This window comes from Chrysochloris asiatica, unplaced genomic scaffold (genome assembly GCF_000296735.1).
Source record: "Chrysochloris asiatica unplaced genomic scaffold, ChrAsi1.0 scaffold00098, whole genome shotgun sequence".
Lineage (NCBI taxonomy): Eukaryota > Metazoa > Chordata > Mammalia > Afrosoricida > Chrysochloridae > Chrysochloris > Chrysochloris asiatica.
Window position 1 is genome coordinate 3,694,460 of NW_006408616.1, and position 19,165 is coordinate 3,713,624.

The following is a 19,165-nucleotide window of genomic DNA, read 5'->3' on the forward strand; positions in this document are numbered from 1 at the left end:
CCAACTGTCAATGAGTTGATTCTGACTCATTCTGAGCAACCCTCTTTAGGCATTTGAGTCTGTAAATCTTTATGAGATCAGGAAGCCTCATCTTTCTCCCCTAGAGTGGTTGGTGGATTTGAACTATTCATCTTGTGCTTAGTAGTCCAGTGCTTATCCTATAGCTCCATCAGGGCTCCTTAACTGTTCAGTTAGGAAAATGAATTATGCCTAACCACATTTTTATTTGGGGAAATGTATACAAGTAAACACCAAAGCCACTCCCTCTCCCAGAAGTTTCATGACTATTGAGTTTGATGTATTTGTCGTCAACTATATATTCCAAATTTTCATATTTTTGAAGGTCTGAGTGAAATTTTTTTTAGTACATAAAAGCATACTGAGAGAGAAGCACTGGAAAATATAGAATGCTTCAGGAGTGCCAAAAGTAACAATTTTTCTAACCAGCTAATATGCGATAATGACAATAACTGGTACAAATCCAAGTTGGTGTTAATTTACAAAGTACTTTCATATGCATTACTTCATTTGTTCCCTTCAACAATGTTCTGATGAAAATAGGGCAGTGAGCATTGCCAATTGCGGGCAGATACTCATTACATTAACACAAATTTTCTGGTAAATTAAGAAGCAAATATAATTTTTCTTACAATGTAAATTATAAGGTAAATGCTCATTTTATACAAAGAAATATTACTTAAGATAAAAAATTACACTTCTCCAAATATTACAAAATTCAAGAGCAAATATAGATAAAATTAAAATCCCAAATACTTCTTTATCATAGTTATAGATTTTGGCCTTATAATTATAGATCTGGAACTCAAACAAATCACATAGCAAATAACAGTAGAATCAAGATTAAAACCCCCACAATCCATTCACAGTAAATGTACTCTTACTGCATCATGGATTCATTTAAATGTTGGATACAAGCTATGGATTGTCTCTCAAAAATGTACAAATAAATGTATTTTTACCATTTGTATATAGTTTTTAGGATTTGCACACTCTTTGAAGGAACTCATGAATTCTTAGTTTGGAAACTACCCTTGAGGGATCATTTTAGACTGCTTGGCAGACTGAAGATCTAAAAGGATCCAGTTTTTCTTTCACCATAGACTCTAATATGTGTGTGGGTGGGTGGAGGGGAGACTGAAAGGATGAGGGTTAGGGGCTGGGGGTGAAGGAATGCTACAGAGACTAGAATCCAATAATCTGCTGCCCTATTCCGTGCCCACAATAAGAAATAAAGACTGTCTCTTCCATGCCAGCTCTTTACACCTAGAAAAGGGTTGTTGTTAGGTGCTGTCTGGTGGTGGTTATGTGCCGTGGAGTCGGTTCCAACTCATAGCGACCCTGTACAGGGTTTCCGAGGGTGTGAATCTTTAGGAGAGCAGAAGCCTCATCTTTCTCTTGTAGAACAGTTGGTAGTTTCGAACTGCTAACTTTAAGGTTCACAGTCCGATTCATAACCAGTACGGTACCAGAGCTCCAATTCATGTCCACCCTATGCATGACAGAAAGAAACACCTCCTGACCCTGAACCATCCAAACAACAGAAAAGGCCAGTGGTCTCATGATATTGAAATATTAGTAAAGGATCAGTTCGGTCCTCGATTTCTGGAGAATTGTTGTTGTTGTTGTTGTTAAGTGCCATCGAGTCGGTTCCGACCCATAGCGACCCTGTACAGGGTTTCCGAGGGTGTAAATCCTTACGGGAGTAGAAAGCCTCATCTTTCTCCCGCGGAGCCGCTGGTAGTTTCGAACCGCTAACCTTAAGGTTCACAGCCCGATTCGTAACCACTACGCACTACCTCAGTTTGCCTACTATAGTGGGGTAAACTTTTTATCTGTGATCACTAATTCATAAGTTGTATTAACGTGCTTCCTTAGAAAACCACGATCTCTTCATGTCATTTAAAACTATAATGATTTCAGTATTGTAACCAGCACTATGTGTGTGCATTTTTTTATTTATATCTTGGATATTATAATATTTAGCTTTGTGACCTCAGACAAAATTTTGACCTCTTCAAGTCACAAAAAGATTTGAAAGTGATGATTTCAATGACTTAATAATACAAGAAGAAGATGGCTGGAGAAGCCAGGATGAATAATAAACAGAAAAGAAACAGGTAGGGAGCTAAAGAATAAGATGGACTAGAAAACATGAAGAGAAAAACAGATGAAATAGGGAAATGAAACCTAACTGATATTTAGAGGAATGCTGTTGCTTTGAAGTGCCACTGTGTTGGTTCCAACTCATAGTGAGGTTTTCTGAGGAGAGGCTGGTGAGTTTGAACTGTCGACCTTGTGGTGGTTAGCAGTCCAGTGCTTACTGGATAGCACCCCACCAGGACTCCGGGGGAATGCTGTTATTGTTGTTTAGTGTCATAGACTCAGTTCCAACTCATAGCAACCCTGTAGAGGGTTTCTGAGAAACGGCTGGTGGGTTTGAACCACCAACTTTATGGTTAGCAGTCCAGTGCTTATTCAATAGCTTCACTCCAGGAATGTTAACCGAGGCTGTTAATTGTTGGAATGACTGTCATTCACAGTTAAAACAAGCAAGCATCTATTATGCACCAGCATCTATTATGCACCAATTAAACCAAGAACTTTTTATTAAGACATTTACATACTACTGGGGAAGATAGAAGGTAAATATGTAAAGAATGTGACAAGAACTGTAGATGGATATGATGAGCCAGTGTTGGTAGTGTGGAACAAGTTGCATTCTGAGAAGGGAGTCCAGATGTATTAAATCTTAAGATGAACAAAAATTAATCAGGTGGCTAGGGAAATGCTTTTAAGGCAGAGGAAATAGCAGATGAAAAGGCACAATGGTGCAACAGTAGTTAAACTATAGTGTTGTGAGATGCATGCAGTTTTATAAGACACTATGAGAAAGAGTCCCTTGGCAAGTAGTGGAAAGTTGAGCTAGAAAAAGAAAAAAAAAAAAGGAGGGGGATCAGATTATACAGGGTCTTGTATTCAATGTGGGTCTCAAGTTTGTGCCTGACTAGTGCTCCTTGGAGGCCAGGATGGCTAGGCTTCGTCTCTCCTACTTTGGACACATTGTCCGGAGAGCAGTCGCTGGAGAAGGATGTCATGCTGGGTAAGGTGGAGGGTCAGAGAAAAAGAAGAAGACCCCCAACGAGATGGATCAGCCAGGTAACATCATTGATGGCGTCAAGTGTGGCGGCGGTAGTGAGGTTGGCCCAGGATCGGACATTGTTTCGTTCTGCTGAGCATGGGGTCGCTATGAGTTGGTTCCGACTCAATGGCACCTGACAACAACAACAACTCACCAAAAAGTTCACAGTTTGACACCTCCCCCCATGGTGCCAAGGAGAAAGGCCTGATGATCTGCTTGTATAAAGGCTACAAACCAATAAAACGTAAGCAGTAGTTCTAATCTGTAACAATGGTGTGGTTACGAGTTAGAATTGACTCAATGGCCTTGAGTTTGGTTTTCTGACTTTGCATTTATGAATGTTACCAAGGTTAGATTTTGTGAGAAGTAAATGAGAGAATTACTGACAAAAAGGATATAAATATATTTGTTAGGTCTCATCTCTCTCCCCAAGACAGTAATAGGACAACTCTGAAGCAGTGTGAACACCATTTAAACATTTTGAGTACACAGTATGTGCACTTCCAGTATTCTTAAGGCACTTAGCATACGAGAAAAAACTGATGGCTAAATGATTAAAATACAGTAGAATAAGAGCAACTATGGGGGTCAAAAAAAAAAAATTCTGAAAAGATGTGAAAAGGCAGTAAATAGAGATTATTATCTGTTGTTGTTAAGTATCTATCGTTGAGTGGGTTCCAACTTATAGTGACCCTGTAATAGGGTTTCCAAGGAGCAACTGGTGGGTTTGAACAGTTGACCTTGAAGTTCACAGTCCGGTGCTGATCCTGCAGCACGACACCAGGTTAAATTTTCTGTTAAAAATTAGACTTTGGGAAAAGCGAAATAGAATACAGATTGAAGGAATGGGAGTCAAAAAACAGTGGGTTTCTAGCCTAATGGCCCTATAAATTGAAATGTCCATTTCAAAGAGAAATTGAAAACTATATAAACATTAGTACATGAAGATTAAAAGAAGTCTGAAATAACCTCCATATTTAGAAGAATGCTATTCTAAATGGTATACCTAAATTTTCATCATGGTTAAACCATTTCTTTCTCCTACACTGTTAATGGGAGTCCTGGTGGGACACTGCAGGCTAATGCGCTGGACTACAAGGTCTGTTTGAGGAGAAGGCTGGCAGTTCAATTCACCAGCTGCTTCTTGGAAACCCTTCTTGAGTTAGTTCCGATTCATAGTGACCCTGCAAAGGGTTTCTGAGACTTTAAATCTTTACGGGAGCAGAAAGCCACATTGTTCTCTCATGGAATCACTGGTAGTTTTGAAGTGCTGACCTTGAGGTTAGTAGCCTGACTCATAACCACTATGCTACCAGAGCTCCTGTTACTAAATTATAGACATTTATTAAACAAAAATATCAATACATGAAGCTATTGGTTTCTTGACATATCCTCCATTTAGCTCTATACATGTTTTAGTAACAAAACCTTTTTAATATACCATCATATAATTAGTGGTTAGGGGCAGAGATTCTAATTTTAAGCTGACCTAGGCTTAAATAATGACCCTAACACGTTTAGTCATTCTGTGACACATTTAAACATCAATTTATCTTCTGAAAACAGAGCTAATGAAAGTCAGGGTATAGTTCATATGAATGGAACTCCATGAAGTTGGTATTGCTATAAATAGTAGCTCTAATTAAAGATTTATACAAAGATGAAATATTTTAAATAAATTAGGTAACACTGTAATAAACACATGTGTACACTTAATATATGGAATCCTGGTGTGGGGTTGTAGGATCACCACTGGACTACTAACCACAAGGTTGGTTGTACAAACCCACCAGCCGCTCCGCGGAAATCCTATACAGATTCGCTATGAGTCAGAACCAACTCGACTTATTTAACAATCCCACCACCAACATACTCTATAGGTCAGATATTTTGAACCTTAAATTTACTATGAACTTTGGCTTACATTGGACAAATACAAATCTTTAACATCAAACCTCTTTGTTTGATGCAGAAAGTCTGATGGAGGAAAAATATTCCAATGAAAGGGACGTCGATATGTTTATTCTCGTGTTTATGCCTTAAAAAAAAATATTTTCATTAATCATTTGAAAAGACTAGATAGAAATAACTAGCTAAAATAAAAAGCAGCAGTCTTCTCTTCCACGCAAATGCAAATCTAAATTTCTAACCATTTTACCTCAGTGGCCTCCTTTGTATGGCACTCCATTCTCTTCTATCTTCTGAATTTCTGCTAGTTTGCTGTTGGCAGGGGTAAGGTTAGAAGTAATAAGGACTCTATTGAAATTTTCTTTCTTCTCTCAATGAGAGGAAGCAAAGGCATGAATATGGTACCCTCATAATGACTGAGCTGGGACTTAATGAAATTTTCATCACAACCTGCTGTTCATTTTAATGGCCTTTGAAAAACAATGGAAAAAAATAGCTTGAGGGAAGAAAAGATTTTTCTGTGGCATGTATTTGTGAGCTTAACATTCAGGTCCATTCAAGTCTTCGAGCAGAGCAGCTCCCCTCATGCCTTCTTCTGCTGCTCTCATCACAAACCTATAGGTCATTTGTAGTTTACATGGTGTCCTTATCCTAACCCTGGGATGATACTAGGTTTTAGTGTCCACCCTCAGATTCAATAACACCCCTTGATTAATGCAGTGTTTAAAGCCAATGTAACTTTTAACCTAGTACAAGACTTTTACACATCTCCCTATTATCCATTTCCACATTTTTCTATCTAGTCTTAAAATACCTCATATTTATTTTTATTGGTGATTCATATTATCCATTAACTCAAATACACAAATTATTCTCTGGTGCACCTCTCAGCCACTGCATTTGTTAAACATTTTTGCAATGGCAAATTTCTTTATCGTTATTACTAAATTCATTTGCATTTCTATATACTCCAAATTCATATCTAGGATCTTCTGTATGTAAATAAAAATACAGCTTAGTGGTTATGTACTAAAAATATATATACATATATATTTTAAATTAGGATTTCTGATGCTTGTCTAGGTCAGTTAATATTTCAGTCCTCCTTCCATAAAGACTCTTGATCTCATAATTTTCTCATTGTCCTTACATTACCCATTGGTAAGTCACTCATAAGCTGACTTTTTAATACATTTGTTGGGGCAAAAGTACTCCAAAAATTGTGGGAAGCACATTAATGAAAACAGTCTAATGTCCACATGGGATGTTGATTGGTTTCTTGTGTCAACCTCATTTGCCATGGATGCCACATCTTTATTGTTCAGCATTGGAGCTTTATCTAGTCATTATCCTTTTCTCCTAGTTACTAATACCTCACAAACAAATTGCAGGGGAGGGCACTGTCTCCTGTCCTCCTCCTCCAAGTCAGGAATTACTCATTGTACTTCAGCATGCCATTTATTTGCAAATTGAGACTCTATGCATCCATTTGCAAGTCAGCATGATGGATTGGAGAATACCAAGGTCATCAACTAAATTTGCATGCAAGACAATATCTAAAGATAAATCTAGCAAATCTAGCAAAGTACCTTGGAATATAACATATATCCCCAAAATTGAGTCTTTCTAGAACATATCCTTGGGCCCCAAAACTATTTCAAATCAAAACTAAAAAGAAGAGTGTGAAGGAACAGGTTCTAACTTAATCTATGAGGTTAACAGTGTCTTAGTAGCAAAATTTGAAAAAGATCACACAAAAGATCAGTATCTCTCATGGACACAAATGCAAAAATCCTCAACAAAATAGTAGCAAATAAAATCAAACAATGCTAAAAATAATTATACAGTACAGTGATGTGGGGTTTATTTCCAGTCTGAAAACTTGGTTAAATATTCTAAAACCAATTGATGTAATCAATTACACATCAATGAGATAAAAAAGAAAAATCATATATCAGTTGAGGTAGAAGGAACATTTGACCAAATCCAAAACACAGTCATTGTAAAAAACAATCAGAAAATTAGAAACAGGGGGATCTTCTCCAATATTTTAAAGAAAATTTACAAAAAAAACATACAGCTAATATTTTACTATTAGTAAGAAATTATATGCTTTCCTTCTAATACTGGAAACAAGGTAAGGATACCCACCTACACTAATTTATAGAACACATTATATTGAAAATTATATCTAATATTATAAGGAAATAAAGGTATATGCTGTTGTTATTATTAAGTGGCTTCGAGCTGGCTCTGACTCATAGAGACCCAGTATAGTGTTTTCGAGGAGTGACTGGTGAGCTTGAACCACTGACCTTGCAATTGAAACACACATTGCAGTTCAGCTCATTAACCTGCTGTGCCACACCAACTCCAAAGATATATAGAGATCAAAAAATAGTCTGTGTTGGAAGACGACATAACTATGAAGATATTTAATCACAAAGAAATTAACAATAGAAACAACTGCAAACATTTCAAATAAAAGAGAATAGAAAGTTTTCAGGTACCAATTTAAAATACTGAAGTCAAATACTTTATAAACAATAAACAATTGCAACTTAAAAAAAAAAAAAAAAACACAATACTATATTTATATGAATGTTGCTGTTGTTGTTGTTAAGTGCCGTCGAGTCGGTTCCGACCCATAGCAACCCTGTACAGGGTTTCCGAGGGTGTAAATCTTTACAGGAGTAGAAAGCCTCATCTTTTTCCCGAGGAACGGCTGGTAGTTTTGAACCGCTGACCTTAAGGTTTGCAGGCCGATTCGTAACCACTACGCTGCCAGAGCTATGAATACCCCCCCAAAAAACATTCAAGTGAAAATCTAACAAAATATGCACACAATCTAGATGCAGAAAACTATAATACTGATTTTAAAAATAAACAAAAAACTGAGAGATATTCCATGTATATAGATGCTGTTATTAAGTGTCCTCGAGTCAGCCCCGACTCATAGAGACCATCTGTAGGGTTTCTGAGAAGCAGATGGTGGGTTTGAACCACCCATCTTGTGATTAGCAGTAGTGTGTACCTACAGTGCCACACCAGGATTCCATATGTATATGGATAGGAAGACTCAATATTGTTAAGTTGTCAATTCTTCCAAACTTGATCCATAGATTCAATACAATTCTAAATAAAAATATAAATTTGGAAATGGATACTACCCAATTTCAAGAATTATGATGAACACATAGTAATCAAGACAGAACAATTAACCCACAGCACCACACCAGGACTAATAGATACATAGAGTAATGGACGAGAAAAAAAACACCTTACACAGACTCAAACAAATATATATTGAACTGATCTTTCACAAAGGAACAAAGGAGAGTCTATGGACAAAGTACAGTCTTTCAAAGAAATGTTGCTATAAAAATGGACATATATATATACAAAAAAAAAAAAAGAATTCAGGCATAACTCATAAATCATATACCTTTTACCAAAATTAACTGAAAATGGATCATTTGTTATTGTTGCTATTAAGTGCCAATGAATCAGTTTCAACCTTGCTGTTCAAACCCACCTTGCAGTTCAATGCATTAACCTGCAGTGCCACATTAGGACTCCTGATGTAAATGTAAAATATAAAACTATAAGGCATTTAGGATGTAAAAATGTAGAATGATATGCTTTACATCCTAAATGCCTTATAGTTTTCAGATCTAGAGGTTTAATAAAAAAAATATTGCTACTGGAGTTCCAGGGCATATATGAATGAGTTATTCCATACAAAGTATGTTTAAATCCATCTCTGCAATTAGTATATGGCTGCAGGCAAGTTCTCTCAGTAGCACACTTTCCTTACTCTCGTTGTTGCTGTGTGCAATCAAGTTGGTTACCGCTCACAGGGACCCTGAATAGAATTTTCAAGGAGCGGTGAGTGGATTTGAACTGCTGACCTTGTGGTTAGCAGTCCAATGTTTATCCTACAAAGCCACATCAGGACTCCATAGTCTCCTCGTTGTTGTTTTTGTTACTGTTGTTGTTGTTAAGTGCCTTAAAGTCTATTCTGATACACAATGACCCTTGATAGGGTTTCCAAGGAGCAGCTGGTGGGTTTGAAGTGCCGACCTTCTGGTTCACAGTTCAGTACTGATCCCACAGCATCACATTGTTGTTGTTGCTGTTGTTAAGTGCCGGTGAGTCAATTCCGACTCATAGCCACGCTATATAGGGTTTCCAAGGAGCAGCTGGTGAGATTGAACTGCCGACCTTGCAGTTCAAACTGCTTTGCAGTCTGGCGCATTAACCCACAGCGCAAAACATCACATTGTTGTTGTTGTTATATGCCATGGAGTCGGTTCCGACTCATAGCGACCCAGCATAGGGTTTCCGAGTCTGTTAATCTTTACGGGAGCAGAAAGCCTCATCTTTCTCCCGGGCAACAGCTGGTAGTTTTGAACTGCTGACCATGAGATTAGCAGCCCGATTCGTAACCACTATGTTACCAGAGCTACCACAGCATCACATCAGGATGCCTTAAAACAAAAAAGGCCCAAGCAAAATAGTAGCTTCTGAGGGCATCCACTGGGCCAGTTAAATTCAGGTTCACAAGGTTACCTCCAAAGGAGTCATTTTGAAGGGAACTGGAAAATCATAGGAGCTTATTAGAAGTTTAAGGAAATTGAACACTGCACTGGTAACAAAAAGTCCAAGAAAACTGCGCCAACGTATTGCTGTTTATTTTTCCATCATGACAATGCATGGTCTCATTTTTCAAGGATAGTAAGGGCTGTCCTACATTAATTTGGGTGGGAAACCTTACCTGATCCACCCTACAACTTGATCTTGCCCTTTTAGATGTCTTTTTCTTCCCCAAATGCTAAGAACATTGAAAAGGTGTATAATTTGAATCCCTCGAGGATGTCAAAACTGCCATTTCTATATACTGTAAACCAAGGAGCACAGAATTCTCTGGGGGAAATGTTAGATAAAAATACTGATTTCAGAAGAAATTACAATGCAAAATAATAGCTTTACCTTTTGATATATTTTTTAAATAAAAGTTTCTGTGATTTTATAGCAATACTTTTTTACTTACCCTTGTACAATACTAACAGTATGATCCATGGAAGAAAAAATGGACAATTTGGAATTTACTATCATGAAAACTTTTGTATCCCAAAAGGCACTATCAGGAGAATAAATAGGCAAGCCGTAAACTAGAAGAAAATATTGCAAACCACATAACTAAGGACTAGCATCCAAAGTATACAAAGAGCACTTAAAATTCAACAATAAGCCAACAGACAACCTGATTTTAAAATGTGCTGAACACAGACACAGGCACCTCACCAAAGAAGATAAACAGATGGCAAATATGTACACGAATAATGCTCAACATTATTTTTCATTAGAGAACTGAATATTACAATGAAATTACACATCTATTAGAGTGACAAAAGTCCAAAGACCTGATAATGCCAAATAGTGATAGGAATATGGAGCAACAGGAACTCTCATTCATTCCTGAATGAAATGCAAAATTTTACAATCACTTTGGAAGACTGCTTGGCAGTTTCTAGCAAAGCTAAAAATAATCTTATCATATGTACCAGCAATAATATTCTTATGTATCTATTTACTTTAGTTGAAAATATGTCAATACAAAATCTGCATACTAATGTTTACAAAAGCATTATTCATAATGACAGAAAACTAGACGTAACCAAAAGGTCCTTCAGTACATGAGTGGATAAACAAACTGTGGTAAATCCGTACACTTAAATATTATTCAACAATAAAATAAAATGAGTTATCTAGCCAGGTGAAGCAGGAGCCTTAAATGCCTATCACTAATTGTATAAGCCAGTAGGATTCTGATTATAGTGTTGTTAAGTGCCATTCAGTCACTTCTGACTCATAGCAACCCTGTACAAGATTTCTAAGGAGGTGCTGGTGAGTTTGAACCACTGAATTTGTGGTTCACACTGATCTTGCAGTCCAGTGCTTATTCTATAGCACCATACATTCTATAAAACACAAAAGTATGTAAATCCAATTCCTAGGTACCCAACCCTATGGAGTCCTGGTGTGGCGCTGTGGGTTAATGAGCCAGACTGCAAAGCTGTTTGAATTGCAAGGTTGGTGGTTCAAGCTCACCAGCTGCTCCTCAGAAACCCTATACAGGGTAGCTATGGGTCAGAACTGACTCGATGGCACTTAACAACAACAACAACAGGGACCCGACCCTATAGGACAGAATAGGACTGCCCCATCTTTATGGAAATGGACCGTACCTTTCTCTTTCCCTCTCAGTTAGCAGAAGAGTACTTTTAACACTGCACCCCTTTGGGTTCGTAGGGCAAACTATGCACAGTAAAATGATCAATGGATGCATGGGTCTCAGGGATAGGAGAAAAAGAATAGATAGGCAAAATACAGGGATTTTTTTGAATGGTGAAAGCATTCTCTGAGATACTGTAATGATACATATATGATATCATTTATTTATTAAAATCCATAGAACTGTTCCACACAAAGAGTGAGACTCAATAACATGCAAATTAAAACAAAAAACAGGTAGATGTTCTTTATTGATGGTCAGGCACCATCCACTTCTGGTCTTGTAACAAAAGGAACAGAATAGTTACTTTATCTTGAGATTGTTGCAAAGCAAATTATTTTAATTGGACAAAGTTCTATTTATTAAGTTTAAAAAAATAATAAAACAACCCACAGTCAGGACTTGGTCACAGTATCACAGGAAAGAATGTAGACTGTGACAAGAGAATCTGTCTTACAAATGTATGGTATGACCTCACTGAAAGAAGTAGGGGTACAGGAAGCGATGTAAGCAACTGTGGAAATGAATGAAATTTGTAAGACTAAAGGTAACAGAGCTGTGTATTCAGTTATTCATTTAGTAGATAAAGTTGTTTCCCATCAGAGAACAGGTTAACAATTCTAATACTGCTATATAAGTACACTGGAATTCAGCAATTATGTAAATGTTGAGGGGATGGTGGGACCAGGGTTTGTTTGTAATAAACCCATCCATGTATGAACAGGAACCCTAGCAGAAATACCTTTTGACTTACCCTTGTGTGCATGTGTATCTAGCTATATGCATATATGTATGTATGGGAATAATGTGACTCTAATAGGATAAGCACTCAACTACCGACCACAATGTTGGCAGTTCTAGTCCAACCTAAAGCTCTCTGGGGGGGGGGGAAGAGGTTTTCTGCTCCCATAAAGATTTATAGCCTTAGAAATCTTATGCAGGGCTACTGTTAGTCAGAACCAACTTGACAGCACTTAACAACAACATATGTATGCAGATAAGCATGAATATGTATGTTTATATTGTATGTATTGACACTGAGGGAGAAGCATTGGACTGCTTCGGGTAAAATGGTATTTTTCCATTAATTTTTATTCCATTTTTCCAGGAATTTTATGAGGTGCCCTCAAATATATATATATATCCTACTGCCATCGAATCAATTCTTACCCATAGCCACCCTATAGGACAGAGTAAGAACTGCTTTATGCTATTATTATTGTTGTTAAGAGTCGTTGAGTTGGTTCCGAACTCATAGTGAACCTATATAGGGTTTACAAGGAGCAGCTGGTGAGCTTGAACCACTGATCTTGTGGCACAAACCAACCTTTTGATCCACTGCTTTATTCCACAGTGTCACATTAGGACTCCAAAACTGCTCTAAAGGACTTCTGAAAATGTAAATCTTTACAGGAAGAGATAGCCTCATTTTCTCCTATGGAGCGATTGAGAGGTCTGAACCAGCAGTGCAGGTTATAGCCACTGAGCTACCAGGGCTCCATACACACCCGCGTGCACACACACACACACACACACAACACACACACACAACTTCTTTGCTCTGTCAGTTGAGAGATCCTAAAAAAACAACATACTATTCGCCAATAAAGGGAACCAGGTACTCTTGAAGCTCTTGGAGAATATATATATATATATATATATATATATATATATTCAGACTATACCAATGTTTTAATAATAACAGGTTAGAAATGAGCTTCACTCATTGTTACATAGTATGTTGCTATTAAAAGCTGCCAAGTTGGGTCTGGCTCATAATGACTCTGTATTGGGTTTCCCAGGAGCAACCAGTGGTTTGAACCGCTGACCATGAGGTTAGCAGTAAAGTGCTCATCCTACAGCATCACACCAGGACTCCATTTATAAATACTATAAGCATAATACATTTTGGTGGTTAAGTATGTCTATACTTGTGACTGTTTCTTGTTTGCGTAATTGTTGCCTTTTAGTTTGTTGTTGTTTTAAAGTTCCATGTGCCTGAATCCTTGTATACAGTAATTCTTAGGATGGACAAAGGCTGATTAGGAATTAGTAAGCCTCGGTATCATGCAAAATGACTGTCAGTAATGCCGAAATTACCCTCAGAGAGTTGCTACAGTTTGCATGAATTGTTTTATTAGTTTGTGTGCCTTAATTTTCAGATGAGTTCATGTGAATATAATCTGTGGAATATTATCAGTAACTATTTAAAGGGATTTAGAAGATGAAATTCTAAAGGAAAGGCATCCTGGAAATTGAAACATTTGAAAAAAATTATGAACATCATAATTCAATGAAGATGAAACAATTGTTCTACATCTAAAACAATTACAAAACTACTTATTTCTAAATATATAATAAGTTTAGCAAGTCCCGGTGTGGCGCTGTAGATTAAGCACTGGACTGCTAACCACAAGGTCAGTGGTTTAAACCCATCAGACACTATTCAGAAGCCCTATATAAGGTTGCTATGAGTCAGAACTGACTCAATGGCACTTAACAATGTATTAATTTGAGAATACACAAGAAATTAGTAGTCTTGGTGTGGCGCTGTAGGATCAGAACTGGACTGCATCGAATCACAAGTTCGGCAGTTCAAATCTACCAGATATCTCCTCAGAAATCCTATATAGGGTCACTATGAATTGGAACCAACTCGACAGCACTTTAACAACAATATCAAGATAACATAAAATATATGAATGTGTAAAGTTTGTAGATGGTAATGAAATGTAAAATGGTCCTCAAAATAAAATTATCAGAGAAGGGCAAACTAAACTATAGCTATTTGTCATGGAGGTGCCCATTCTGAGCCTTCCCAGTTAAATCACTTGAATCTCTAAATTGCATTCAATCACAACCTCCTCATATTGGAAAAGAACAAAAGTTAACGATTATAAGGTTAGAAGAAGGTACTTTTTCATATTACTTTAAAAATATTATCCATCTTCCTAGTGTTAGGTTTTCCTTTTGTCTAACTTAATTATAGGACTATTAATCATAAAAAATCACTAGACGTTTATATCAAACTATTTGAGTCAGTAGATAATAGCAACTTTGAATGCTTTCCCAGCCTTTACCTTCTGGTTCATTTTTGATGAGCTCTTCCATTTTCCTCTGCTTCAAGGTGTCAACAACATCAGCTAAGCTGCCTTTGCGTCTTTCAGGAGTTCCAAGGGTTGTACTAGACAAAGACTCGCCACTCTGCCGCCCACCTTCTTCTGCCTTCTGAGGTGAGGTAGATGAGTTGTGTGGGGCAAATGAAGACATAACTTTATTGCCATCAACTTCCTGAAAGAGAAACAAAGAAAATGACACTTAAAAAAAAATAATAAAATAAGCCATCTTTTTTTTTAATTGGCTGAGTGACTTATTCTGCCTGAAATATTAAAGAAAAAGAGTAGCATGTCATTCTGCAAAAGCAAAATAAAGAAACTTCAAAAATGAATAAATGAACAGGCCAGTACCAAAATGAGCCAAAGATCAATTCATAGGAGAAATCAAAATTCTCCCCTTAAAAAACTGACCACAAATAGGAAATGTTGCTTGTTAAGTGCCAACAGGTCAGTTCTGACTCTTAGGGACCAAACATACAGCAGAACAAAGTACTGCCCAGCTCTGCACCAGCCTCACAATCACTGCAGATTGAGCCCATTGTTGCAGCTACTATGTCAGTTCATCTTGTTGAGGGATTTCCTCTTTTTTGTGGACCCTCTGCTTTATCAAGCATTATGTCTTTCTTCAGAAGTGGTCCCTCCTAAGCATTCTGGGTTAATGTGTTATAATGTAAGGTCAGTTAAAACCACAAGGTTGGTGGTTCAAGCTTGCCAGCTGCTCCTTGGAAACCCTATATAGGGTCAGGTCAGTATGAGTTAGAACCAACCGTACGGCACACAACAACAAACAACAATAGCAATACGTGCAAAGCACATGAGATGAAGTCTTGCCATCTTTGCTTTTAAGGACCATTCTGGCTGTACTTCTTACAAGGCAGTCAATCTGTTCTTGCAGTATATTCAATATTCTTTGTGCACATCATAATTCAAATGCATCAATTTTCTTTTGGTCTTCCTTATTCATTGTCCAGCTTTCACATGCACATGAGGATATAGAAAACACAATAGGTTAGGTTGTTGTGGTTAAGTTCTGTCAAGTTCTCTTGAGTTGGTTCTGACTCGAGAAGTTGATGGGTCAATGAAACACCGGCCTTGTGGTTCAAATTGACATTGCAGACCAGTGCTTATCCTACAGCACCACACCAAGACTCCTTGGGTTAGGTTGTTGTTTCTGTTATGTGCCGTCTAGTTAGTTCTGACTTTCAGTAACCCTGTAGATAGTTTCCAAGGATTGCTCCAGTGCTTTATTCCACAGCGTCACACTTGTAACTCACGAATCAAAGAAACATCTTTATTTTTAAACACGTTTAAAAGGTCTTTTACAATAGATTTGCTCAATGCCATGCATTAATTTATTGATTGCTGTTTCCATGATTATTGATTGTGGATCAAGATAAAATGAAATCCTTGACAATTTCAATACTTTCTAAACTCATTATGTTACTAATCTATTTATAGGCTCCACACCAGCACAGTTAAGTATTCCGGAATTTCCATTCTCTATCAAATTATCCATAATTTGTTATGATCCACACAGTCTTTGCTTAGTTATTGAAATAGGAATCATCTTTCAGGTATGCTCTGCTTTCAACCATGAACCAGGTGATGTCAGTAATGATATCCTTCATTCTATGTCCACTTTTGAGTCTGACTTGAATTTCTGACAGTTCTCTATCATACTGCTGCAACCATTTTTTAAATTATTTTCAGCCAAATTTTAATTATGTGCAATATTTATGATATTGTTCAATATTTTTTTGCATTCTGTTGGATCATTTTTCTTTGGAATGGACACAAATACGAATCTCTTCTAGTTGGATGAGCAGGTAGCTGTTTTCCAAAGTTTTTGGCCTATGTAAGTGAGTACTTCTAGTGTTGCCTCCGTCAGCTGAAACACTCTAATAAGTAGTCTGTCAATTCCTGGAGTCTTATGTTTTGTCAATGCTTTTGTACAGCTTCGATGACATCAGTTCCTGATCATATGCTGTTTCCTGAAATGGCTGAACATCTAACAGTTATTTTTGTATGCAATTTCTCTGTGTATTACTGTCATCTTCTTTTGATTCTTCCTATATTTTTCAATATTTTGCCCATAGAACCTTTCAATATTGCAACTCAAGCCTTGAAATTTCAGCCTTTTCATCTTGAGAAATGCTGAGTATGTTCTTCTCTTTTGGATGTCTAAAACCATATGACTGACTGTTCAGTTAAAAATCTCCAATACTTCTCTGTTTCAGTTCCCTAGTATACTTAAGATATTCATTGTTATGCATTCCATTTCACTTTGGATAAGTTGCAATTTTCCTAGATCCATACTTCATTTGAAGGGCTTCAAAAACTTCATAGAAAAAAGGAAATAAAAGGTAATATTCTACCATGAACTTTTTGATGCCCCCTCATACATTCTGCATTCTGATTATTAGTAGATGTTTATAGCTGTTTATTTACATTTGGAATAGTGCCATATCAGCAAATGAAGGTCTCAAAAGCTTTACTCCATCCATTTCATTAAGGTCAACTATACTTTGAAGAGGCTGTTCTTTTCCAGTTATATTTTGAGTGCATTTCAACTTAAATATTTCATCTTCCAGCACTAGATCATACAATGTTCTATTGCTATTCCTAAGGTTTTCAATGATCAATATTTTTACAAGTAGATCACCAGATCCTTCTTCCTAATCTGTCAGTCTGGAAGCTCCCCTGAAATGTGTCCACCATGGGTGACGCTGCTGGTATTTGAAATCCGGGTGGCACTGCTTCCAGAATCACAGCAGCATGCAAACTGCCAGTGTGACCCACTGACAAATGAGTGGTGAACAGATGGCAATAGAAACTTTAAATGCCTATACTAATTATTTTATGTTTCTACTTTGGCTTGGAGGGCCTCAAACTTGCCTCTGAACATTCCATGTAATGGACATCTGTCTTAAACTTTCTCATGACATTGTAATATTCAAATAAATAAAATTATGTATAAGCTTAATTTTCTATTTAAAGAAATTTATTAAATTAAAGTAGTGATATTCATAAATAAAGTAGTATCACGTTAAATTTTCTACCATTGTCTTATAACAAAGAAAAAGAGAAAAGAAAGCCAGGAAGATTCACAGAGATTATTTTGACGTCAGATAAGAATATTGTAAGTTCATTCCTATTTATACTGAAGCTATTTCTAATTCCATTTGTTATCTGAAGCAGTTTCTGCTAAAATTATTCGATGCCCCACTTTATACTTTTAGTCTCACCTTCCCAGGAAAATAGCTTTTTGCAAACTTTATTTCATAATGATGTGTAGTATGTGTTTGTGTTGTGTATGTGAACATAACTGATTACATAATATTAAAAAGTAAACATATTCAGGGGTTCCTATTCTCACTATTTTCTCCACAATTTCTAGCATAACACTGACAATCTGTATAATATTTGAGGTCCATATTATATAAAGTCAGTAAATTGATAGTAGGCTTATAGAACAGAGTAAAACTGCCTGGTACAGTTTCTAAGGTTATAAATCGTCAGAAAGTAAGCTGCCATATCTTTCTCCTCTGTAGTAGCTTGTGGATTTACACCACAGATCTTTTGTTTAGCAGCTGAACACTCAACCACTATGCCATCAGGGCTCCTCCTTCAAAAGTAATATTAAAACGATTGTTGTTATTGTTGTTAAGTGTCATGGAGTCGGTTCCAACTCATATCAATCCTATATAGGGCTTCTGAGGAGCGGCTGGTGGGTTTGAACCACTGACCTAGCAGTTCAAATGGACTTTGTGGGCCAGTGCACCATCCTTCAATGTCACATACATCAGGAATGATAAAGATGGATCAAATGTTGTTGTTCTGTAAGAGTTTACTTTCATTATACTTCAATTTCCATAAAGCTGAGTGCTCCTTAAAAATAAAGTTACATCAGAATCCTTGTGTGGTCCTGTAGGAAAAGCACTGTAAAGTCGGTAGTTCAAACTCACCAGCTGCTCTTTGGAAATGGCATACAGGGTCATTATGAGTTGGAACCAACTCAATGGCACTTGACAACAACAACAACAAAATCTTTGAGGAAATCAGTCTCATCCTAGGTATATTTCTTAATTCTATAGCATTGAAGATGTTTGCATGTGCTTTATTGACTGGTGGTGGTGGTTATGTGCCGACTCATAGAGACCCTCTACAGGGCTTCTGAGGCTGTAAATCTTCACGTGAGCAGAAAGCCTCCTCTTTCTCCCACAGACCAGCTGGTAGTTTCGAGCTGCTTACTTAGCAGTTCGCAGCCCGATTTGTAACCACTACGCTACCAGAAGCTCTGGTAGCGTAGTGGTTACGAATCGGGCTGTGAACCTTAAAGGTCAGTGGTTTGAAACTACCAGCCGCTCCGCGGGAGAAAGATGAGGCTTTCTACTCCCGTAAAGATTTACACCCTCGGAAACCCTGTACAGGGTCGCTATGGGTCGGAACCGACTAGATGGCACTTAACAACAACAACAACGCTATCAGAGCTCCTTGCTGTACTGACTATGCATAGGCATTCAACTCTGTAGCCGATAACAAATTATGGATAATATTGCAAAAAATGGGCATTTCAGAACACTTACCTGTGCTTATATAGAACGTGTACATAGACTAAGAAGCAGTCATTCAAACAGGACAAAGGGATATTGTGTGGTTAAAATTAGTAGAGGTTTGAATTAC

General features: G+C 37.2%; 1 protein-coding gene across 4 annotated transcripts in view; it reads right to left on the bottom strand.

The window, feature by feature from the left end:
• SOX5 (SRY (sex determining region Y)-box 5) overlaps positions 1 to 19,165 on the bottom strand; it is a 592,387-nt gene that overhangs the window by 418,458 nt on the left and 154,764 nt on the right. For all 4 annotated transcript variants that reach the window (XM_006866949.1, XM_006866948.1, XM_006866950.1 and 1 more), the window contains one exon: positions 14,447 to 14,657. In XM_006866949.1, the coding sequence (XP_006867011.1) occupies positions 14,447 to 14,657 (211 nt within the window). The remainder of the gene's footprint in view (positions 1 to 14,446; positions 14,658 to 19,165) is intronic.